Genomic DNA, 24,947 nt, shown 5'->3' with positions numbered 1-24,947 from the left:
AGGAATGCCAGCCCTTGGGCACTGTCCCACAGCATGGGCAGGGCTGTTTCTCCAAAAACTAAACCTGAGGTCCACCACCGCAGGGCCCAGCAAGGCCCTCCTGGGCATCGGCCCCAGGAATGGAAACAGGATCTCAATCGGACATCCACACACCCACAGTCACAGCTTTGCTCACAACAGCCACGAGTCAGGGGCAAGCCCGGTGTCCCTCCAGTGATGAACAGATGAACAGAATGGAGTGGGTGGGGCTGGCGCTGTGGCATAGTGGGTAAAGCCACTGCCTGCAGTACCAGAATCCTATATGGGCATCGGTTCAAGTCCCAGCTGCTCCTCTTTCAGATCCAGCTCTCTGCCATGGCCTGGGAAAGCAGTAGAAGACGGCCCAAGTGCTTGGGCCCCTGCACCCACGTGGGAGTCCCAGAAGAAGCTCCTGGCTTCAGATCAGCTGCTCTGGCCATTACAGCCAATTGGGGGGTGAACCAGCAGATAGAAGACCTCTCTCTCTCTCTCTACCTTGCCTTTCTCTGTGTGTAACTCTGACTTTCAAATAAATAAATAGATCTTTTGTTAAAAAATGAGGTGCATACCCAGTTGGAATATTACTCAGCCCTGAAAAAGAAAAGACACACACGCACCTCGAGGGCCAGCACTGTATGAGTTCACATACTCAGAGGGGTCATGTTCATGTATGAGTTCACATACTCAGAGGGGTCATGTTCAGAGGCAGAGAGTACAGCGGTGGTGCCAGGGGCTGCGCTGGTGGGGAGGGAGGAGTCAGTGCTTAAGGGGACAGAACCTCATTCCCACGGGATGAGAAGGAAGCTGGAGACAGAGCATGGTGCTGGCTGCACGCTCGGCACCACGGAATGCGCGCTTCAACATGGTGAAGACAGGAACCTTTATGTTCTGTGTGTTCTACCACAGTTAGAACATTCTACTGGGAACAAAGTCATTCAACATCCAGGTCTTCATTCGCACCTGCCACATGCCAACTGAGCTAGAGCCAGGGCAGCTCAGGCGCCACCGAGTGGACAGGACGGGACGAGCGCCTCTGCATCACCACCAAAGCTCCTCTCTCCAGCAGTGCCACCTGCCCATCACCTCTCCTCCCAAGACCACCGCAGAGTCCCATTAGCCTTAGCTCCGCCTTCTCCTGGACTCCTGGACGGGCAACGCCAGCTGGAACTTGCCTGGTTGTGGCGGGGGGAGTGGAGCTCAGATCCCAAACACGCACCCCCACCCCCGAGTCTCCCTGAGCCCCAGGATTCTGCCATGCCGCTGGCCCTACAGGATCCGCCACTATGTGTAGGACAAGCACACGTCCAACAAACGTTTTGGAGTAAATGCACATCTGTGTGCCCGGGAAAAATAGGCATGGGCCAACCACTCTCTCTCAACTGCTGGATTTATCCCTAGGAATCTTGCTGTTGTTGTGATGATAACCTGTAACTTTAGAACTTTTAAGCGGCCAGCACTGTGGTGTGGTAGGTTAAGCCTCTGCCTGCAGTGCTGGCATCCCATATGGGCACCAGTTCAAGTCCCGGCTGCTACACTTCTGATCCAGCTTTCTGTTATGGCCTAGAAAAGCAGTAGAGGATGGCCTAAGTCCTTGGGCCCCTGCACCCACGTGGGAGACCCAAAGGAAGCTCCTGGTTCCTGGCTCTGGATCAGCCCAGCTCTGGCCGTTGCAGCCAACTGGGGAGTGAACTGGCGGATGGAAGACCTTTCTCTCTCTGACTCTCCCTGTTACTCTGCCTCGCAAATAAATAAATATATATTAAAAAGGAGAAAAGGATAAAAAAAACTTTTATGTTTCTCATGCTTTTCTAGAAACTCACCGTCTCATTATCCAAAATGGGTACAACTGGCTCACAAGAGTATGAATGAACCAAAGTCGACTGCTAAAACAGAGAACCTTCTAGACCTCGGAGCAGCTGCCTGTGACAGGGACCTTCACACCAGGGCAAAGGTGGGCCTGGCCCCAGCCTCGCAAAGGTGGATGCCCGACTCCCAGGGAAAGCTTCTGCCTGCACTGTGGCTGAGCTAATTACCAGCGGCGTCACGAAAGCAAGGCTACACTTCACTTAGAGACGGAAGACACACCCACCTCCAATATCTCATCTAACGCTCACAACACATCCCCCAGATGGAAACCATGGGGTTTGGCTGTGTCTGTCCCCACAGGTTCATGAGCCAGGAGCTCAGGCCCACGGTGTGGCGAGGTTGGCGGAGGCCAAGTGAGCGGGAGGTGGTGGGGTAACTGGGGATGCTGTCCTTAGAAGGCACTGTATCTGTGGAGTGAGTGAGCCGTTCTTTCTGGAGGGATCTGTTAGAACAGAACAGCCTGTCCCTCAGGCCCCTGTCTGGCTGCCCATCTCACCCTGTGATCGCTCCCTCCCACACGCATGCCTGCTGTGATGTCACCCACCACGAGGCCCTCGCCAGAGGCCAAACAACGGGGCCACCAACCTTGGACTTCCAGCCTCCGACACTGTGCTAACCAAACCCCGCCAGCACCCAGGCCCTGGTGTGGCCTTGGTCACTCCGCCTCATCACTCTAATGACGTCCCCCAGGGCCAGCTGACTTTATCAAGGAGAGGGGTTAGCTGTGGCTCATGACTCCCTGGAGGCCTACCGTCCCTCAGTTTGGCCTCGGGGGATGGCATTGTGGCTGGCAGAGTGCCAAGGTGGCACAAGATACCCGATGGCAAGAGAGAGGGTGCATGTGTGGGCGTCTGTGCCACCAGGTCCCAGTCACAGGAGCTGCACCCTGGTGAACTAAGCCACTCTGATCACCCCCAGAAGGCCCCGCCTATAAACACCATAACTGAATTAAGTTTCCATATAGTCGAACCCGAGCAGGAAATCTGGTGGAGCGATGCAAAAGCGACTAATACAGAAATTACTGACCCATTTCAAAGATGAGAAAACCAAGGCTCACAGACTGCAGCGGCATTCCCACCAGCACAGCTGGAAAAGGTGAGAGCAGAAGTGGACCTGGACTCTAATTCCAAGCACAGTCCTGTTTTCTACAGAGTTACAAGACAGTGTAATGCTTGGCGGGGAGGCAGGGGTGAGGGAGACAGACAAGATTTTACACCTTTTCGTCTTACAGGTTCAGAGCAAAGATTTCTGAAGATGTTTCCTGATTCACAGCCAGCACACAGAGCTGGCACACAGCCACCCATTAGGAGCTCAACACGGCACTCATGCTTTTATTATTATTATTATTATTATTATTATTATTATATTAAATGCATCTTCAAAATGAATACGAGATTAAGTGTGGCCACGGTCTGCAGAATTAAGCACACACTTCAGAAGCAAAAGCCCCCAGCCCACTTTGCAGGGGAAGAGGCAGAGTTGCAGAGGGGGCGACGGCTCGTCCACGCAGGCCAACAGCAAGGTGCACGCTCAGCGTTCAGCTGGCTCAGTCCTCCCTCCTGCCATCGCTGGTTCTTCTCCCAGGGGGGCCTGGGGCTCCGACCACGTGCCAGTGGGTCCCCAGGAGCTCACCACCTGGCTCAGAGAAGCAGAGCTGAGTGCCCCTTGCTGCCCTCCTGCAGCCAGATCTGGGAAACACCTCGTGGTGACACGCTCCATTCTACTCTAGACCTTCCTGGCCGCCATATCCAGCCCTCTGTAAGTCCTGGCCTCGGCTCAGACTGCTCCCCACCAATTGCCCACCCAAGGGTCCCTCAAGTTCAAGGCCACAATGTCCTTGACCAGGCTCTCTCTGTCCCAGCTGGACAACGCTCCCTGGACGCCTGCATTTGGAAGGCTGAACACCCACATCCCCAGAGTGGCTCGGGTCAGCATGAGCCAGGTAGAGAGGAGGGGTCTCCCCACTGCACACAGCAGGTGCCCAGCCCGTGGTGAGGGCCAGCCCTGCCTCACTCAGCATTGGGCAGACAGGACAGGCACCCCAGGAGACTCAGGCGACACAGGAACCCTCATTCAATAGCCCAGGCTCACGGGGAGAAAGGAACCCCCTCTTCAATCTTCAGGCCCTCTGACAACATCAAGGGGAAGTCGGGACTGGCGCCTGTCAGTTCTAACAGACACTCGGCTGCCTCTTCACAGGAAGCGGGCTGCGGGTCAGAGCAAACATCAAGAGAACGGGTACGCTGACGACCGTGGAGCGTGAGAAACGGCTTTAGCCCGCCAACAGGCTTGCCGAGGCAGAAATGCTGCCCCCTTGTAGGTGAGCGCACTGAGGCTTAGGAAGGCTGGGGACGCTCACGCCTTCTCACCTGGGCACCCCTCCCCACCCCAGAGCCTCTCTGGCTCCGCCCTCCCCCAGCCTCGCCCTCCCCCCCCCCTCCCGTCCCCCTGTCAGCCCGCCTCCACGGCCACACTCACGATGTTCATGAGCGTGAGCAGGTACTTCTGCACGTGCTCCTTCCCGTGGAACTGCACCACGGAGTCGTCCACGCCCAGCAGGACCTCGATGTTGTAGTCGTCGTCCGTGGCGTGCCTGCGCGCCCTCCGCCGCGAGCTGTTCACGCGCTCCTCCATGACGCCCAGCGCTCGGCTGAGGCCGTCCAGGCTGCCTGCCAAGGCCCCTGCAAGGGAAGGACCCAGCCTTCAGCGGCAGCCAGGCTCTCTGCAGGATGCAGCTCAGCACAGCGCCCTGAACTCAGGTGCCCGTTTCACAGAAGAGCAAGCTAGAACCAGGGACGGGCAACGGGGACTTGCCAAGCGGGCTCCCACTCCGCAGGCTCAAACCAACACCTCGGTGGCTTCAAGGCTGGCCCTTTCCCCAGCTCCTAACAGCAAGGGCCACGGTGCCCCTGTGAGATTACCACAGCTGTGGGAAGCCCGGGGCTGGCACCCAGGAACAGAGGTCAAAGCACAGCCCAGAGTGAGAGTGGGCAGAGCTGGGTCGCTCCACCTACTCGCGCACTCCCAAGGGGTGGGCATCCCAGGTGCCACGGCCCCATTAAAACTGGGAAACCAACACTCAGAGCGGATAGCTTATGTCCCACAGCCCAGCCCCCTCCCAGGCCTTCTGCTCAGGCTCAAGCCCCTCCTCCTGTCCAGGCCTCCCCCACCCCCCACCGGGTGAAATGCACCTGCCACTGCTGCTAAGATGGTGCATGGACCAAAGTGAGCGCTGCTCAGGACAGCTCCCCCAGTCTTCCCCCACAGGCCCAGCACTTGGCTATGTGGGCGGCCAGACCAGGACCCCAGGATGTTGTTCCCACAGTCCACAAAGCTGAGGCTTCTGCCTTCCTGCTGGGTCTGGAGTGCTCCTGGGACCCCCGTGCCAGTTCTCAGCCCTCCTCTGCAGCCCTCTGGGGGTGGCAGTGAAGCTGGGTGGGCTGGTGCTCTGCCATGGATGGCAGCCTCAGTCACACGACCCAGTGCCTGCCGAGCCTGGGTGCCAGGGCCCTGGCTGGCAGCCTCCCGAGGCAGGCCCTTACTCCAGGGTCCTGCTTCCCTGAGGTATTCCCGGGGCGGGTGCTCCGAGGCTCCTGTCCTTGGGAGCACTAAGAACCACACATGACATCACCAACCCCTGGGTAGGGTCTGGGTCCAGCCTCCCTGCAGCCTGGGTGTGGGGGGAGAGCCCAGCCCAGCTGTCTCTGCCCCCACCATAGCACCTCCACTCTTCTCATTTTTCCCCTCTACCCACCACGGATAAGAGCAGGGGCCACACCATATGGGTCAGGGCAGCTCTGACAGGCTCTGGAGGCGGCCCAGCCACTCACCCAGCCTGGCACCAGGTCGCCCCCTCCACCTGGCCCCAGGCACACATCTCCTCGTCTAGTGCTGACCACTAGGGTCGGCTTGGGGTCTCAGGTGTGAGGCCTTGTCCCCATTTCACAGCTGGGAAGACCGAGTCTCAGCCGGGAGCTCTCGCCTTCCCCCTGCTGCTTGCCTCAGAGCTGCAGGTGGGAGGCAGGGGCTGCGGTAGGCAGCACCCTGGGGAGGAGTGGAAGTAGATGAGGGCTTTGACAGAGAGGAGCAGGCAGCTGGGGGCAGGGCTGAGCAGCGGCCTAGGTTTCTGTCCCTCACGCTCACACACATGCATATACATGTGTACACACATGGGCTTGCACACATGGATGCACTGGCAAGTGCCGCTCTGGGGCCGGCAGCCCCGGGGGCAGTGCCCGTACAGAATGCAACCACTCAGCTCAGCAGCCCACAGCGGACACAGGGCCAGCCCTGTACTCCCTGGGGACATGCCGATGCCTTCCACCTTGCCAAGGGGGCTGAGGAATTGCCGCTCTATTTTTATACATTTATTTCTCTGCCTTTCCCACGAGCAGGACAGCTGCTCACCTTCAGAACCACCTTGGGAGGCAGGAAGACAGTAATTTCCACAGAGAACTCTTCCCCTGGGAAACAGACTGGCTGTTCCCTTCCGCCCCTGCAAGTGGAGGGCCCCACACAGGGCACAGCCAGGCCACGGAGGCCCCTCGGCAGGGCCAGCAAGGTCTTTAAGAAACACCCAATTTGGTTGACAGTTGAAAGCTGCATGCGTTCACGGTTAAAAAAAATCTAGAATATTCCATCTCTCTTGAGAAATCAGGAGGTAGGGCCACCCCCGTGGTAACCTTGGTCTATACACTGGGGGCCTGGGTTACTGCCGTCTGTCTGCCACCTCCTTCCATGCGTCCTGTCCTCGCAGGCATCACTGTGTGCCCCCGACCCTCACCCTGGCCGGGGCTGGGCCAGGGCCCACCGTGAAGCTGCTTAGGCAGGCACAGCCTCCAACTCAGCGGCATGCTACAGGTGCGTGCAGAAGGGCAGAGTTCTAAAAAGGCTTTGGAAATGCGATTCCACCTCAAGCAGAGTTATTAGTATTGCACCACTGTTTTCTGTTTTTGTTTTTTTTTTTTTTTAAGACATCTATTTATTCGAAAGGCAGAGCAACAGAAAGGGACATACATACACACATACACACATACACACATGGGGTGGGCGGGGGTTAGGCGGGGAGTCTTCCATTCACTGGGTCACTCCTCAAATGGCTACAACAGCCAGGTCTGGGCCAGACTGAAGTCAGGAGCCAGAAACTCCATCGTGTTTTCCCACATGAGTGGCAGGGGCCCAAATATTCAGGTCATCACCTTCTGCCTTCCCAGGCCCATCAGCAGAAAACTGGAAGGGATGAAGAGCAGCTGGGACTCAAATCAGCACTCTGATTGGGGTGGCAGCATTGTAAGCTGTGGTTCACCACAGCACCAGCGCCAGCTCCAGGACCCTACCTTTTCCATCTGTGACTAAAGAGCGCACTAGTTCCCGGCATTCCCTGTGTCCGGGGACCCTTCCTGAAGGCAGCAGGAAGCATCCACAAGCCGTCCCCACTTTTAGAGTGTCTGGAATGGAAGAGAAGGCTCCCAGCAAAGAACCCATCAGCAGCCTGGTGAGAAAACCGGATGGGGGGGAGCAGAACTCCTCCGCAGGGAGTGAGGAAGCCACAGCCAGGCAGGGAAGCAGGGAGCAGGCAGGTCAGAGTAGCCAAGATCACCTACAATCCTAGATGGCAAAGCACACTGCCTGCACCCCTGAGTGCGAGGGCTGAGGGCTGCACCTGCCAATGTCCTGGGAGCTGCCCAGCCCTCTCAGGATATGTGCTCTCTCAGCCATCAGCCAGGTCCCCATACTGACTGCACCCTGTTCTCACGCTTGTCCCCACTTCAGTTATGCTGTGGTTTGGCTGTGGTTTGAATGCACCCCCCACCCCCTCCCTGCCAAGGTTCATGTGATGTAGGCTTGGTCCCCAGTGGGGTGGGTGCTGTTGAAGTCATGGAGCCTTTAAGAAGCGCGGCCTGGAGGAAGGTCCCAAGGTCCTTGGGGCTCCACTCTCAAGAATGGGTCATCACAGGAGTGAGTCGGGTCTTGTGGAACTGGATTAGTTCCCCAAGAGCAGGTTGTTCTGAGAGAGTAGCCGGGACCTTCTGTCTGGCTTTCTGTCCCCCGCATGTCCCACCACTGTGATGCCAACCTTGGCGCTGTGATGCCGCCGGGGGACCCTTGCAAGGAGGCCAGCACCATGCTATCTGAGCCCTCCAGCCACAAGAACACAAGTCACAGGAGTCTCTTTTCTTCAAGAATTCGCCAGCATCGACGCTTGGTGACAGCAACACCAGACAAGTGGCAAGGAACAAGAGGAGCAGAATGATAAGACAATCATCAGAGCCCTCGGTCAAACCACACGGCCTGGGGCCTGCAGCCAGGCCTTTGGGTCAGATCCTGTGGCTCCTGCACTTCCTCAGCACCAAGGGTTAGCCTGGGAAAGCAGCACACCAAGCCTGGCGACGCAGGATGTGGGCCTGGGTCTGCAGCCCCAGGAGCATCAGCAGCAGGCGCCAGCTCAGCAATGTCAAGGGCGCCTGGGTATCACCACCCCCTGTGCAATGCCTTGAGCCCCTTGGCTGGGCCAGCCCCTTCACCTGGATTGCCCTGTCTGCTGCTGCCCAAACTGAAGCCCCTACCAGGCCTTGCAGGAGCCCCCTGCAAGGCCCAGGAGAAACGATCTTCAGTCCTCGAAGTTGAGCTCTCGCTACCACTAAGGCTGCCCCCAGAGCCCCTGCAGGCAGGGACGCGCTTGCTCCCCACTGGCACCCGCCACCACTCACACGCACACCACTGGGAGTCAAGAGGCACAGCCCAGTGCCATGCACTGTGCCTGCTCCAGGCAATGACCTTGCCCTCTTTTCTCCTGCCCTTCGGATGTCAGCTGAAGTGTCAGCTCCTCAGGGAGAACGTTCCCTTATTTCTCCCTAAATTGAGACAGCCTCTCCCCAACCTTTCTCTCCATAGCCTGCCAGTAAGGCCCCATGGTAGGTCGCAGAGAGAGGCCATAGGGTCAGAAAACTTCCATTTCCCTACTGCCCCACAGACAGGAGTGTGGCAGGGATTCAGAGAGGGGTCAGGGTCCTCGTGGGAGCAGGGAGTCGGGCTGGTAGGATGGGCAGGTGCAGCAGGGCCAGGCAGGCCAGACTGGGGTGGGAGGGAGGGAGAAACAAAGTACAATGACAGGCAGAGGGCCTTGTGCTGGGACAAAACCCAGCTACGAATTACTTGTGCAAGGCACAATGACAGGAGTGGCTAAAACAAATGGGGCGGGAGGGAGGGGGAAACAAAGTACAATGACAGGCAGAGGGCCTTGTGCTGGGACAAAACCCAGCTACGAATTACTCGTGCAAGGCACAATGACAGGAGTGGCTAAAACAAATGGGGCGAACAAACACGTGCCATGTAACTGCCAACAAAAAGAAGCTGGGTGTTATCGTAGTCAGAGGAATCCACGACATTCAGGGGGGTGGGCTGATAAATACTCATGGCAAAGACAAGCAGACATACAGCTTGGGGCTCCTAACAGCTTCAGCAGGGCCCAGGGAGCAGTGCACAGTTACACATGCACTTTAATACAATTACTGAAAACATCGTGTCGCTCCCCCTCTTCGTGGAGGAACGACACAGGACCCTGCGCTGTTCTTTCGTCTACTCGGCCCTCCCCGGGTTTGCTGCTGGTTCTTCCCGGGTTGGCTACTATCCCTTCCACCTCCGTGGAAGGGCAGTTCCCCCTGGCCGCTTTCCCCACTTCCGCAGGGGAGCGGCACACCGCCGGCCGGCTCTCTCGGGGCTGCACGGGTTCCCTTAGATGTTCCCCATAGATGTTCCTGGTGCATGCCGTCTCTCTCCTCCTTTATAGTCCTCCTCCGCCAATCCCAACTCGGCTGAGTACGCTGCTCTCCAATCAGGAGCAAGTCCTACAGTTAATTGGTTGAACTGGAGGCAGCTGTGCGGAAGCTGTTTACTTCTCTCCCAGCGCCATATTGTGGGAGAGCAGATGCATAGAATAAGTCCTAATTCGAGTAACTTAGTCTAGTCCGGATTGCTCCCCACAGATCCCCCTTTCTTTTTATTTTTGGCGTTGATACGCGCCTGTCTTCGGTGTCCCGCGGCACACACTAGAGTTGCCACAGGCTCTTACAAGTCCTATCCATCAGGCAAACCGAATCCGGGTCCTCTCTTCGCCATGTTGTGAGGAGGTTTTTAGGCGCTGATGCGTGCCTGTGTTCGGTGCCCTGCAGCGCATACTCTGCTCTGCTAGAACTGCCTGCAGGTGTTTACAAAACCTATCAGGCAAACCGAATCCAAGCCTTCTCATTGCCGTATTGTGGGGGAGACTTATTAGTGTTGGTTTGTGCCTATCTTCGGTGACCTGCAGCTCATACTCTGGTCGAGCTTTGCTGGCGCTTACCGCCTTAAATCAGGCAGACCGAATCCAAGCCTCCTAATTGTTGCATTGTGGGGAAGCTTTACTGATGTTAATTCGTGCCTGTCTTCGGTGACCTGCGGCTAGCCGCCCAGGTGCTCATCGCCTCACTAATCGGGCAGACCGAATCCAAGCCTTCTAATTGTTGTATTGTAGGGAGGCCTTTCTATTTCTCTATTTCTCTATCTCCGGGCATTCCTATTTCTCCCATTTTACTTCTGTCTGCCAACATTCCCATTTCTCTCACTCCACTTCCAAACTTCTGTTTCTCTTATCCCCGCGGCTTTCCGGCACCTCGCCCCGCCGGCGGGTTCCCGGCTCTGCGCCGCTTCAGCCCGCGCGCCTCTCTCATCTGCGCAGCTTCCCGGCTTTGCGCGGCTCGGCTTCGCGCGCTCCGCGGTCTCCACGCTTAACCCTTTCGCGTCTGAACCACGGCCTACGCCAGCCCCGTTCCCTATCTATTCACGCCCCGTGCTCTCTGCACGCGGCGGCTTCCGCGAGTAACACAGCGTAGCTCACGTGTCCGCCACTAGGATTCAATCTAAGTTCCCCGGGCTAGCCTGGCGAATTCAACCCAGCGTACGTCTCCGCCCCACGATTTGGCTTCCCGTCCTTTGCTCCCCGGGCTAATCAGACGGATCCCAATCTGGCTTACGTCTCAGCTTCTGGTTTCAACTTTTCGCCCCCTATTCCCGGGCTAACTTGAGAATCCCAAAGTGGCTTTCGTATCCGCCTCGGCCTGCCCCCCGCGGCTTCAATTTCCCTAACATTTTTCTCTACCCGGTATGTTTCCCCAAGCTCTCCTCCAACGACATTCCTCCCTCATTTCTCCTGGCCTCTCCCCACAGTCCGCGTCCGAGTCTGTTTGTTCTAGCTTTCACTTTCGCTTTCGACCTTAGAGATTTCTCCCAGCTTCCCCCCGTAGTCCGAATCCGAGTCTATGCCTAGGCTTTCAATAGCTTCTTCCGGCTCCTTTTTCGTCCGGCTTTTCCCTAGGCTGTTTGCTAGTCTCTCTCTCCGATATTTTCCCTAGTTCTTCCCGTTTCTTCCCTCCTAAGTTTGCTATCCGTCCTAGGTTTCCTATCCAAGCTAGGTTTCCTATCCGAGTCACGGCACCATTATGTCGCTCCCCCTCTTCATGGAGGAACGACACTAAGCCCTGCCTAGGCTTCATATCCGAGTCACGGCACCATTATGTCGCTCCCCCTCTTCGTGGAGGAACGACACAGGACCCTGCGCTGTTCTTTCGTCTACTCGGCCCTCCCCGGGTTTGCTGCTGGTTCTTCCCGGGTTGGCTACTATCCCTTCCACCTCCGTGGAAGGGCAGTTCCCCCTGGCCGCTTTCCCCACTTCCGCAGGGGAGCGGCACACCGCCGGCCGGCTCTCTCGGGGCTGCACGGGTTCCCTTAGATGTTCCCCATAGATGTTCCTGGTGCATGCCGTCTCTCTCCTCCTTTATAGTCCTCCTCCGCCAATCCCAACTCGGCTGAGTACGCTGCTCTCCAATCAGGAGCAAGTCCTACAGTTAATTGGTTGAACTGGAGGCAGCTGTGCGGAAGCTGTTTACTTCTCTCCCAGCGCCATATTGTGGGAGAGCAGATGCATAGAATAAGTCCTAATTCGAGTAACTTAGTCTAGTCCGGATTGCTCCCCACACATCGTATGGATTAGATAGGAGCTCACAGAAATACGTGAAGGTTCTCACTGAATAAGACAATCTGGTACTCAAACCCAACAACCAGAAAGCACGTACCCCCTTTTAAAAATATGTATTTATTTATTTGAAAGGCAGAGTTACAAAGAGAGGAAAAGGAGAGGAGAGGAGAGGAGAGGAGGGGAGGGGAAGGGAGGGGAGGGGAGGGGAGGGGAGGGGAGGGGAGGAGAGGAGAGGAGAGGAGAGGAGAGGAGAGGAGAGGAGAGGAGAGGGAGAAAGAGAGAGAATCTTCTATCAGCCAGTTCACGCCCCAAATAGCCACAACAGCCTGTAAACTGGACCAGGCCAAAGCCAGGCACCAGGAGCTTCTTCTGGATTTCCCACATGGGTGCAGGAGCCCAAGGACTTGGGTCATCTTCCACTGTCCTCCAAGGTGCATTAGCAGGGAGCTGAATCAGAAGTGGAACAGCCAGGACTCAAACTGGTGCCACCCTGGGAAGACAGAGTTGCAGGCGGAGGCTGAAGACACCATGCCACAGCCTCAACCCCAGCACACCCTTCTTAAACATGTGTAGACCAAATTCCAAAGCTGATCACACCTTAGAACACAAAGAAAACTCAGAAATAGTGTCAACTGAGACGAAATCAGAAACAGCAATAAAAAGGAAACCCCTTAAACCTTAAAGGCAGAGCCAGCGTGTGGCACAGCAGCTGAAGCCACAGCCTGCAACACCAGCATCCCGTACTGAAGCACTGGTTTGAGTCTCAGCTCTGATCCAGCTCCCTGCTCATGCGCCTGGGTAAGCAGAGGAAGACGGCTGAAATGCTCAGCCCCTGCCACCCATGTGGAAGACCAGGATGGTGTTCCTGGCTCCCAGTGTCTGCCTGGCCCACACCTGGCTATTACAGGCATTTGGGGAGTGAACCAGCAGATGGAAGACCTTTTTCTCTCTCTGTCTCTCCTTCTCTGTCTCTCTCATTCTGCCTTCCAAATAAATAAAGAAACAGATCTTTAAAAAAATTCCTAAATTCCAGGAATCCAAAGCACCATTCTAATGAGCCCAGACTAAACAGAAAACAGATTCCAACTGTTGGCTCAAGTAGAAAACCTGAATAAATCATGACCTTGAGAAGTAGCTGGAAAAGCCCAGAGCCTTCCCAGTGGAGTTCTACCAAACCTCCACGGAACAGAAAACTCCCACCTTGCCTACAGTAGGGACGCAAAGATCAATACCTTGTGTGTTCATAGCAACACCAGCTAGAAAGCAGAGTGGAGAAAAGAGCTTTTCAACTTAGCAATGAAATCCACAAAATACCCAGGAATAAACAGAAATACTGGGTGTGTAAAGACCACACAAGAGTAACAGGACATAGTCTACAGGTGTACACCAATACAAAGGAAAAACCCCAGGACATGGGGACACGGCGACATAAGCCTGGGTGGGAAAGATCTGTAGATTTAACACCATCTCCACCACAGAACTGTGAAATCCAACGAAGCACTTCTGGAATTCGCCTGGAGACTATGCACGTGAGAACAGCCAGAGAACTGTGGAGGAAGAACAATAACCAGGCAGGTGCCTGTCTTTCAAGTTCACAGAACAGGAAATGAAATCGAGTAAGTGAGCGTCGTGGTGCTGGGGTCAGGAAAGACAGACGAACGGGGCTTCGCAGGAAGTTGCCACACAGGTCCACGCATGCACAGGGCTTCTGGGTGAAAAGCCGGATGGGACACACATCTAATGTATCTCCTTCCTGGCTGGAACGCCATTGAAACCTTAGTGAAGAGAGTTTTTAAATTTTTAAAAATCATCTAACTTATTGGAAAAGGAGAGAGACAGAGAGAGGCAGAGAGAGATCTCATCCTCTGGTCCACTCTCCAAATGTCCATATGGAAGAGGCTGGGTGGGTTGGGCATGGCAGGGACCCAAGTTCTTGAGCCATCACAGGCTGCCTGTACAGCAACAGGAACCCAGAATCAGCTGCAGAACCGGGACTCAAACCCATGTGCTCTGCTACGGAATGCCAGTGTCTCAATCGGTGCCCTAACTGCTACACTGAACGCCCACACAGCTTTTTTCTTTTTTAAGACACAAGCCAGAGGGATCAGCAGCAGAAGAAATGGCAAGGGAACAGTGAGGGACTGGGAAGCACGGGAGCTGTCTGCAATGATGGACGCTGAGGTGGGTAGGCGGAGCTGCTGCTCCCCTGTGTGCATCTCTGACTCCGCCAAAGCCCAGAGCTCAGGGCACCATGTCCCTCCAGAGGTAGTGGCGAGGGGTTAGCTGGAAGTGAGTTGCAGTTGGAGGCCTGGCAGTCTGTGTTGCAGGAACAGCCCCTTCTGTGCACTGGCATTGGTCTGTGGTTCATTCTCCCCCAGAAGGGTGGAAAAGAGGGTCTCTGGGCCACAGGCATCAGGTGTAGCTGAGGGTCAAGGTTCCACACTGAAGACGCGAGGGCTACACGGGTATCAGGACTCCAGCCACTCCCCTGACTGCCTCCCAGGATACTGTAGCTCAACCAGAGAGGAAAATGGGCGGGGCCCACACTGGAAGATGGGGAAGCTGTTACGGGCACTGTCTGAAAGCCGGAAGGAGCTGTGACATTCACGAGACGAGAACAGGAGAGTGATGGAGAGTTCTTTGAAATGAAAACCATATCAGGGCCGGCGCTGTGGCGTGGCAGACAAAACCGCAGCCTGCAGTGCTGGCATCCTATATGGACGCTGGTTCGAGTCCCAGCTGCTCTACTTCTGATCCAGCTCTCTGCTATGGCCTGGGAAAGCAGTAGAAGATGGCCCAAGTCCTTGGGCCCCTACACCTGCATAGGAGACCTGGAAGAGGCTCCTGGCTCCTGGCTTCGGATCAGCTCAGCTCCAGCTGTTGCGGTCAATTGGGGAGTGAACCAGCGGATGGAAGGCCTCTCTCTCTCTCTTTCTCTCTCTGACTTTCAAATAAATAAATAAACAAATCTTAAAAAAAAAAAAAAAAAGAAAAGAAAGAAAAGAAAACCATGTCAGCAGAAATGACCAACTCAGAGGCCCTGAATCCGGGTCATGTGGGAGGCCGTGGGGCGCTTTCTGCTCCTTCAAGAGAGGGCGGCTCTGTTTCCGGTAGGGCTGTAAAAGTCACCATGGCTCCGGGCAAGAGGAAGCGGAAAGCCGAGGCCGCCCTGTCGCATCCGTGGAGAAGCGGGAGAAGCTGGCAAACGGCGGGCAGGGAGTGGGGGAGATCGTCATTGAGCATTGCATGAGCTGACGCGTCTATGGGCGCAGCGCCGCGGCCCTGAGCCAGGCGCTGCGCCTGCAGGTGCCGGAGCTTCCAGTGACGGTGAACCCCTCCAAGTCTCAGAGGGGCAGTCTTGAGGTGATGCTGCTCTGCCTGGACGGCAGCCGCGCGGAGCTCTGGACTGGGATTAAGGGCCTCCCACGGAAACTCAAGTTCCCTGAGCCTCTGCAAGTGGTGGAAGAGTTGAAGAAGTACCTGTCTGAGAAGCTTGGGCAGAATTCTTCGTGCTGAGCTTTCTGCCCCTGGGATCTTGACGGGACATGGCCAAACTTCAGTCACGTGCCTGAAGCCACAGTTTCTTCCTCTCCAGAAATGATGGCTCAGTGTGAGGCAGCCCTCTAGTAAGGCATTGCAAAAGTTCCTGCATTTGGGCCGGTGCCGCGGCTCAATAGGCTAATCCTCTGCCTGCGGTGCCGGCACCCCTGGTTCTAGTCTCGGTCAGGGTGCCAGATTCTGTCCCGGTTGCTCCTCTTCCTGTACAGCTCTCTGCTGTGGCCCGGGAGTGCAGTGGAGGATGGCCCAGGTCCTTGATCATCTCCCAGAGCCCACTCCGCTCGGGACATCTTCCTGACCCAGGCCCGGGCACCCATCAGCACTTGGCCTGTCCTGGCTATGTGCAGGGAGGGGCTCTTCCTCCTGCTGTACAGACACTCACGGCTCTCAGCTCCCCCAGAGCTGCAGCTCAGCCACTTGAGCCAGGAAGCAGAAGGTGCAGAGCTGCCCCCACCCGCATGGGAGACCAGGAGGAAGCACCTGGCTCCTGGCTTCGGATCAGCGCAGTGCGCCGGCCACAGTGGCCATTGAGGGGGTGAACCAACAGCAAAGAAAGACCTATTTGTCTCTCTCTCTCACTGTCCACTCTGCCTGTCAAAAAAAAAAAAAAAAAAAGAAGTTGCTGCCTTTGGATTGTTTAAATAAAGATTAAAATAAAGCAAAAAAAAAAAAAAAGAAAATTCAGTGGGACGACTGGGAAGACAGAGCTGAGAGATCTCTCAGTGAGATGGAGACTTAATCAGAAAAAAACAGGAAAGGAAGTTCAGAGGACCTAGCGAGAGAGCCATCAGCTAGAAAACAGAAGCTCCAGAGTAAATGGTTGGTGACATGATGCAAGAAAATGCCACCCTGGAAGGCAGACCTCAACACAGCAGCAAAACAGACTCACACCCTGGCGCGTCATCATGAGATTCCAGAACTCTCTACAAGCTTGGGAGGGAACAAGCTGATTACAGAAGTGCAGGGACAAACGGTTGGATTCAGAATGACTCTGACTTTTCAAAAGCAGCTAGATGAAGGAAAACAAAGGAGGAAAGCCTTCAAAACTGAAGAAAAATCATTTTCCAACTGGAATTCTGAACCCTGACAAATTTTCCAAAACAAGTATGAAAAATGGAACAAAAACATTCCCAGACCTGTAAGTCCTCAAAGCATTTACCCGTCAAGCACTCCAAGTAGTTAAGCCAGTCTCGTCCTCAACACTCAGGAATTGTCCCAGTCTTAGCCGTCACCATCTAAGAGGTAGTGAAGGATGCACTCCAGCAAGACAAAGAGGCAATCAAGCAAAGGGAAGACACCAGTACAGGGACCAGCAGCCCAGCACAGAAGACAGGACAAGGGCAATGCCCTGGAGGCTGACGAAGGGTGACATGGGGCAGCTGGGCCTCACTGCAGCCCTGCGCATCCAAGAGGCAGATGATCATCTCCCAGAGCCCACTCCGCTCGGGACATCTTCCTGACCCAGGCCCGGGCACCCATCAGCACTTGGCCTGTCCTGGCTATGTGCAGGGAGGGGCTCTTCCTCCTGCTGTACAGACACTCACGGCTCTCAGCTCCCCCAGAGCTGCAGCTCGGCCACTTGAGCCAGGAAGCAGAAGGTGCAGAGCTGCCCCCTCCCTCTGGCTGTGTTTCTGCTGCACACCCAGCACCTGGTGCTCACCTCAGCCCTGCCAGGCACCCACCTGCCCTGGGCCCTGTGTTTCCCAAGATTCACTTCGTAATCTTGCTCACGACGTCCCCAGAAGGGGCCTGGTCAACTCCCAGCAAAGCAACATCAGATTGTGACTCGGAGACTCATCCACTCCTCTCCTCCTGGAGCCTCCATCCACCAGGGGCAGTGCCAGCCTCTCCTTACACAGCTGGTGTGTGTTAGCCTCTGTTTTAACAGTAATCACGGCCGGTATTCATTTACATGTAAATCATAAATAGTTGCTCCAATGGCAAATGCACAAGGCCAGCAACCGATAAAGGAAGCAAACGGTGGCAGTCAAGGCTGGAAGGGAAGTCTTGGGGCCTGGCCCTGGTCAGGTACATGCAAGAGCACCTGACGGTGCACATCCTAAAGACACAGGGTGGCCACGGGTTACTCCAGCGTCCTCCTCAGAGTAACCCCTGTCCCACAGCCCTCTCTTGCTGTGAGCTGGAAAGGAGGCAATTGAGAGCAGACTGAAGGCCTCTGGAAACAACGTGGGTGCCATTGGCGGGTGAGGGGGCAGATGTGGAGGGTGCACCCCCACATAGTGCTCCCCAGAGGTTAGAAGTCAGGCACTGGGGCTGAAAAGGTGCAGGTTGTGTTTGTTTTTATGACATTAAGACAACTGGTTAGACGGTAAGTGCAAAAGATCCAACTCTGGCCTCACGCCTTACTCCAACTGCAGGAGGATCGGTGACCTGGGGTAATCAAGATGCAGTTACAGAAGTGCTAGAAGAAAATGTAGCTCAATGCTTGCTTAGGATTTGGTGTTGAGCAGGCTTCCGAGGCTTTCCTGATGCCTCCTCGCCTGCCTCCCAGGAGCCACTTCCCCTGGCCTCTGCCGGCACTTGCTGGGTGTCCTCAGGCGGACACAGGTGCTGTGCTGCTACCCCCAGCCATGAATCACGCAGAGAACAAACCCCCGTTCCTTCCCCAGTGCTCAGGAGTCCCCGAGGCCTAACCCCTCATGATATCGGCCCCGTGGAGCAGGGACCACACTGCTGCTCAGGAAGAGGGGGAGTGAGGCTTACAGCAGTACAGTAAGGCCCCGGTGTGAGCAAACACCCAGGCCAGGAACCCAGCCTGGCTCCTCCCACTGACAACCACGGCCAGGGTCCTGGAAGGGCCAAGCCCAGGGCCCCAGCTGCTTGTCAGAGCACACGCTGGAAGAAAGTCACCTCCCTCCCTCATCAACTGCCACAGAAAACCACTCTGGGGCTGCAGATTCCTGGGACAGTGGCCATTAAGACAAAACCTGCGTACGCGGAAGCAGGAGCAGGCCCAGCAGGGGCGCGGTCGGTGGCAGCAGGCTCTTCCGAGGCTTTGGGATGCGAGAGCAGGCGCAGCCCCACAGGGGCCATCAGCACAGAGCCCCACTGGCGCGCGTGATTAAAAGAGGCTCATTACCATGATTTCATGGCAGCCCTTTCTAACTTTATTACCCAATCTCAGTTAATTTTCCCAACTGCAGTAGACGTGGCTCATCCAGGGGGTCGTTCCGATGGCTCGCGGTGGAATGGGGGAGTGGGGAGCTGCTCCTGGGGCGTGCGTCCATCAGGCCCCGTGGGGTCACTCACAGCCGTGCCAAAGCCCAGGGCTGGAAGCTCCATAAACTTCTGGGCCTGCCTGATCTCCCAGGTACGTCAGGGAGGATAACGGAGCTCTGGAGATGCGGGAAGATACGGCCCGTGGCTCCTGTATCTGGGACGGTCCCCAGGGCAGAGGGGCGATGGCCAGTGCTCAGGGGTGGACACAGAGCTGCACTCAGCCTGGCGGCATCCTCCTGCCCCTGCCTGGGTGCCTCCTGGATTGTCCTCTGATGAGTTAGCCTCCCCCACTCCCAGCCCCTGTGCCTCAGCAGGGCCAACCTTCAACCCTGCGTCGTTTGCTGGTGTGCTTCAGAAAGTTCATGGAAATGTGTAGCATGAAAACACTAGGGGTGGACTGAACAGTTTTTTGCACCAAAATAAACTTACCCTTTTGTTCTATATCCCCAGGAACTTCCTGGAGGCCCCTCGCACAGACTCTTTCCTGAGCTGCTAAACACCCTCCTCCTCCTGAGAGGAGCCGAGTACAGCCACCTGCTGGGGCCACCACGCAGGTCCCCAAGTTCACTCGCGGCTGAAGCTGACACAGCTCTGGGCGCTGCAGCTGATGGAGTCCACTCATCATCCAGCTTCCCGTCCCTTACAGCCACACGAGTCCTAATGCGTGCACACACACACACACACACACACACAGCTGTGACCACCCGCGCCAGCCCAAGCTGGACTCCATGGTTTGGGTGTGCAGCCAGAACAGCCCAGACCAACCGAGGCATCAGTCAGTGTCACCCTTCTTCTCCCTGTGCGGGCACCCCGCCCTGCTTTCTGGAGGGGCCCCCAGCATAGAGAGAGGAGACAGTCTGCTGTGAGGTTAAGGTCTGTGGCCCAGGGAAAGCAGCCAGGCTTGGGTTCAGCACCCAAATAGGTGTCTTTGGGGAGTGATGTCACGGTGTGGGACAGAGGTATGGAGCCGCTGAGCTTGGCACAAGCCAGCAGGGCCATGTTGGATGGCCAGGGGTTCTCAGAGCCCCTGTGCCTACCTGCACATAGAGCTTCCCAAGCTCCCTGGCCCCCTGGGCCCCTGAACTGTCCAGACTCCTGGCACCACCTTCCAGCCAGCTTCTGCAGCCCACCCAGCCCCAAGGATTCCTGACAGTCCTTCAACAACCAGCTCATGTGGCCTTCAGGGACACGGCCGAACCCTGCCCTGCTAAGCACCTGCTCAAGCTAACAAGGATCCCAGGGCACCAAACGGGCTCTGTGCTGGGTGGGTGGCTGGGAAGGGGAACTGAAAAAGAGTCATCTGGGCATGAGGTTCCCCAGCCCACTGCGAGCAGATGGTGGGGGCCAGGGGCGAGACTGGCGTGAAAACACTGTGAACTTCAGAACAAAACACAGACACCACAGGTCCCCACAGGAGGGAGGATTTCCTGGGATTCTGTCTATGATGTGGGGGAAGCACAAGGCTAGTAAGTGGGGTGCTGATGGCCCAGGTTTCAGATGGAGCCCCATAGCCTGTAAAGGACTTCAACAGCCAGAAACCCTCTGCTGGCTGGATACTCGCCCCGGTCTTTGGTGTGGACATTGGCTGCCTCCTGGGCCGTGCTCCTTGGAAGGCCCTCTGGCACTGCACACTCAGCATGTCCATGGCCTTGTGGGAATGGGCATCTCATCTGCCCCAGCCACTCCTTCTCCTTGGGACAGGGCACTTGCATCCACCCAGAACCCGCACTGCTTCTCCCCGTCCTGCAAAGTTGCCCACCCTACACGCCTAAGGGTTTCTGGAATCTGACACCCCCACCCCCACCCCCTCTGCTCCTGCTCTGACAAGTGCCTCCAGCAGGAATTAGTGCCTTGCTGGTGTCTGGAGTCCCCACGTCAGAGCAGCCCTAGCCATACCCCACCAGCAGGTATCCACATCCAGGTGCTCTAAATGGGAAAGTGTGTTGGGGCCAATGCTGCGGCATAGTGGGTAAAGCCGCCGCCTGCAGTACCAGCATCTCATATGTGCGCTGGTTCGAGTCCAGCTGCTCCATTTCCAATCCAGCTCTCTGCAACTGCCTGGGAAAGCAGTGGAAGATGGCCCAAATCCTTGGACCCCGGCACCCATGTCGGGGACCTGGAAGAAGCTCCTGGCTTCGGATTGACACAGCTCCAGCTGTTGCAGCCAACTGGGGAGTGAACCAGCTATTAGAAGACCTCTCTCTCTGCCTCTCCTTCTCTCTCTGTGTAACTCTGACTTTCAAATAAATAAATAAATAAATATTTAAAAAATAATCAACACATATTTTTAAAAAATAAATGAATAAATAAATGGGAGAGTGTGTTGGGCTGTTTTACTGGAACGTGGAGGGTCCATTCTCAGGGACCCTGGACATGAGGCTGCCCAGTACAGCCCGGGGGATGCCAGCCCCATGGCCTGTGTCTGTAACAGTGTGCCGGGGGTCGGGGTGCAAGTGCCCTGGGAGATGGCAGAGGGCAAAGCTAAAGGGGGCGGGTTTCTGATAGGAGACAGGCCACTGCCTTAGCCAAGACCCCAGCTGCAGTGAAGGAGACGGCAGGGGTTCCCCCTATTCCCCAAAGCGCCCCACACAGTACCAAGCTGGCTGTGGAACCAAGGTGTTGACAGGGCTTAATTTGATCAGCCCCATTTAGGGAGGGAGGAAATCAGAAATCAGAGTGAGTGCTGAATCCTGCGAATTTAATCCAGGGCCAAGCCTGGCAGGGGCTTTTCCTCACAAAAGGAGGGGGTGGAGGATGCACTGCAAGCCCAGACCGGAGGCCTCCCTGAGAACCGGGAGGGGTGGGAGAGGCAGGCGCAGGGCCAGGCCCTGGCTGGGATGCACCAGGGCTACAGAGGACAAGCCTGCAGACATCACTGCCACTCCCTGCTGCCTGGGGTTCCCCCTTCCTGGTTAAAGGCCAATGTGACCCCGCCAGGCCGCAGCCAGCACCAAGACGCTTGTGTGAGTGGCCGCTCTGGTCTGTGCACAGGGCTAAGGCCTCCTGCTCTGAGTGCCACTCAGACCCCTCTCTGCCTCTGAGCAGCAGCTGCTCCTGGGGCACAGGTGCCGTCCCCAGAGTCCCTTTCTGTCCCCACAACTCTTGCTCCTCCTCCTGCGCCTCCCTGACCCATCCCCAGGCCCTTTACCAGGCCAAGCCCACAGCACCCCCTCCTCTGACCCCCAAACCTACGTCTCCATTCATTCGTCTGTTCATCCACTCATTCATTAAGTATTTAGGTAGCAGCTTTTGGCCAGGCCCTGGCCAGCATCAGCTCACCATGGCCTGTGAGGGCCATGCACCATCACACACGTGTGCCCACTCAAACGTGCATACTGTGTCACACCCCCGCACAGTCCAGTATACTTGCACATGAACACAGCTGCTCACAGTGTGTGCACCTTCACATGTGTGCATATTCCAGCACACACGCATGCACAAGCACACACACATACACTCTCACCTGTGTGCTCACATCCACACACCTGGTCACATGTGTGCACTCACGTGTGTGCATATTCCAGCACACACACTTTCACATGCACAAGCAGTTGGCTGCCGCCCCTCAAAAGGGGGTGCATGCAGGGGAGAAGCAGGGAAGCAGCTTTGCTCAGGGGAGCAGGTGGGCTCGGCGCATGCTCACTGCAGCCGCAGTGGGTGCATGCTGCCCCTGACCTCCCCTGTCTTCCTGTGAAAGCCGTTGCCATGGCTCCCGGCACATGGCGACAGCCCGGAGGTGCCACCCAGACAATAAGCTGTGGGCCACAGGACAAAAGTAGTCCTCATTTGGGCCTTGCTGACCCCAGGGTCCCTGCCTGCCGGCCACACGGACTGGGTGGCTGCAGAGCGGGCCAGGCAGCCGCGCTGGTGATCTTCACAATGACCCTCTCTTTGACCCAGACGAACACCGCTTCCTTGAGAAGCACAGAGGAGCCATCTGCATTTCCGGGAAGAAACACGCTGTCTCCCGTTTTCCCTTGGAACAGGAGGCCCTCTTGGCTTAGCTTTTGTTTTTGCACTCTTGACTGAGTAATACTTTGCTCCCAGAAGGAGAGTCACGTGGAAGCGGGACCTCAGAACAGGGGTGCAGTGGGGATGACGGGCATGGTGACGGTGGGCACTGGGCAGGCTGCCTCCAGTCCCTGGCGGCCGGCAGGGGCAAGAAGGCCATGTGACCATATGGCAGGTCCGCCTTACTCTTGTAAATAAGCCAGACATCTGGGTTTGTATGTGAAGTCTCCTCTTCCAGGATTGGCAAGCAATTTAAAGATAATGGGAGTAGGGCAGTCTCGTGAGATGAGATAAGCCCAGGCCTGGGGGATCAGTCTTGCAACCTCAGCTCCCTGCCCAAGCACCCGTTTCCAGGGTATCCTCTTCCAATGTGTCTGGATAGCCTTTGAGGACAGTCTGGTCTTGAGAAGCTTCTGCAATCCCACCTGTGCTTGTCCCACAGTGCCCGAAGCCCCCTGGGCTGCAGCTCATACCCCACTTGCTTGCTGGCATCCTGTTCCCCTCCTGGAAGACAGCTCCTAGCAGATGTCACACAGGGATCCAATACACATGCAGTGGGGCTCCACACAAACAGTGTCCACCAAGCTCCTTTTTTCCCCTGTGAAGCCCTGGTTCAGCATCACACAACCTCACATGCACATCAGACAAAGGACTGGTGTTCTTCATATGTAAAGTGCTTCTACAAATCAACAAGAAACAGAAATGTATAGGGGCCAGCACTGTGGTTTAATATGCTAAGCCTCTGCCTATGGCACCAGCATTCCACATGGGCACCAGTTCATGTCCCAGCTGCTTTTCTTCCAATCCAGCTCCTTGCTATAGCCTGGGAAAGCAGTGGAAGATTTTCGAAAGTGCTTGGGACCCTGCACCTACGTAGGAGACATGGAAGAAGCTCCTGGCTCCTGGCTTCGGATTGGCTCAGCTCGGACTGTTGCAGCCATTTGGGGAGTGAACCAGCGGATGGAAGACCTCTCTCTGCCTTTCCCTCTCTCTGTAACTCTGCCTCTCAAATAAATAAATCTTAAAAAAACAGAAATGTACAAATGGTTTGCATGGACAGTTCTCAGAAAAGAAACGTGTGCAGTTTTAAAATATATGCAAAGATGTTCAACCTCACCCCGAATAAAAGGAGTATTTGGCAATACTCCTTTTATTGCCAGATTGCCAAAATAAAAAGGTGTGAATCAGGAACCCACGTGGAGGGAAATGAATCCAGCTCACTGTCCTGAGAGATCCACCTGACCATGGCTATCAAGACTTTAGAATGCACACACACACGGGCTGGCGCTGTGGCACAGTGGGCTAAGCCACTCCTCGCAAGGATGGCATCCCATATCAAATTGCCAGTTCGAGTTCTAGCTGCTCTGCTTCTGACCCAGCTCCCTGCTAATGCTCCTGGGAAAGTAGAAGATGGTCTAAGTCCTTGGATCCCTGTCACCCACATGGGAGACCAGATGGAGTTCCTGGTTTCTGGCTTCAGCCTGGCCCAGCTCCAGCAGTTGCAGCCATGTGGGGGAGTGAACCAGCAAATAGAAGATCTCTCTCTCTTTTTCTCTGTCTCTCCTCTCCCTCTGTCTCTGTTTGCCTTTCAAATCAATAAATCTTTTTAAAAATGCACAATTGAACCAACACTCCAGTTGTACAATTTAATCCTACAAATATCCTCACACAGGTGGGCAAAAGGTCAAGTGTAAAGGTTTCTGATGCAGTATTACTGGAAATGGCAAATACTCAAAACCATGAAGTCCCATCAGCCGAGGTCTGGTTACATAAGCTATCCACAGGGGCAGGCGGCAGGTGTAGTGCTTAAGTCACTGCTTGGGATGCCTGCATCCCATACCGGGAGCGCCTGGTTGGAGTCCCAGCTATTTCGCTTTCAAACCAGCTTCCTGCTAATCTGCACCCTTGGAGGTAGCAGGTAAGACTTCAAGTACCTGGGTTCCTGCTACCCACATGGAAGATCTGAATGGAGTTCCAGGCTCCTGGGTCAGCCTAGCCCACCCCCCGATGCCACAGTCATTTGGGGAGTGAACCAGCAGGTGGAAGCTCTCTCTCTGTATCTGTCTCTCACCTATCAAATAAAATGAAAAAAATATTTTTTGAATTTAAAAACGAATTTGTCCATAGAGTGGAACACCTACGCAGCTGCTAGGATGGGCAGACAGTGAGTACTGACACCAGCAACCGACAAGCCGACGGCACAGTGACAGCAAAAATGCAGGGAGGCGACCGCTCGGTGTGC

The 24,947-nt window shown here is 55.7% G+C and overlaps 1 protein-coding gene and 1 pseudogene across 3 annotated transcripts in view; one reads left to right on the top strand and one right to left on the bottom strand.

Moving 5' to 3' along the window:
- The window catches only part of ADAMTS2 (ADAM metallopeptidase with thrombospondin type 1 motif 2), a 224,230-nt gene that overhangs the window by 86,374 nt on the left and 112,909 nt on the right, over positions 1-24,947 (bottom strand). For all 3 annotated transcript variants that reach the window (XM_051833770.2, XM_051833771.2, XM_051833769.2), the window contains exon 4: positions 4,363-4,565. In XM_051833770.2, the coding sequence (XP_051689730.2) occupies positions 4,363-4,565 (203 nt within the window). The remainder of the gene's footprint in view (positions 1-4,362; positions 4,566-24,947) is intronic.
- On the top strand, positions 15,027-15,546 carry LOC108178961 (selenoprotein H pseudogene; annotated as a pseudogene).

The sequence above is a fragment of the Oryctolagus cuniculus genome, chromosome 6, assembly GCF_964237555.1.
Source record: "Oryctolagus cuniculus chromosome 6, mOryCun1.1, whole genome shotgun sequence".
In the NCBI taxonomy this organism is placed as follows: Eukaryota; Metazoa; Chordata; class Mammalia; order Lagomorpha; family Leporidae; genus Oryctolagus; species Oryctolagus cuniculus.
The sequence above is the reverse complement of the archived record's forward strand: the minus strand, read 5'-3'. Positions and strand labels throughout refer to the sequence as shown.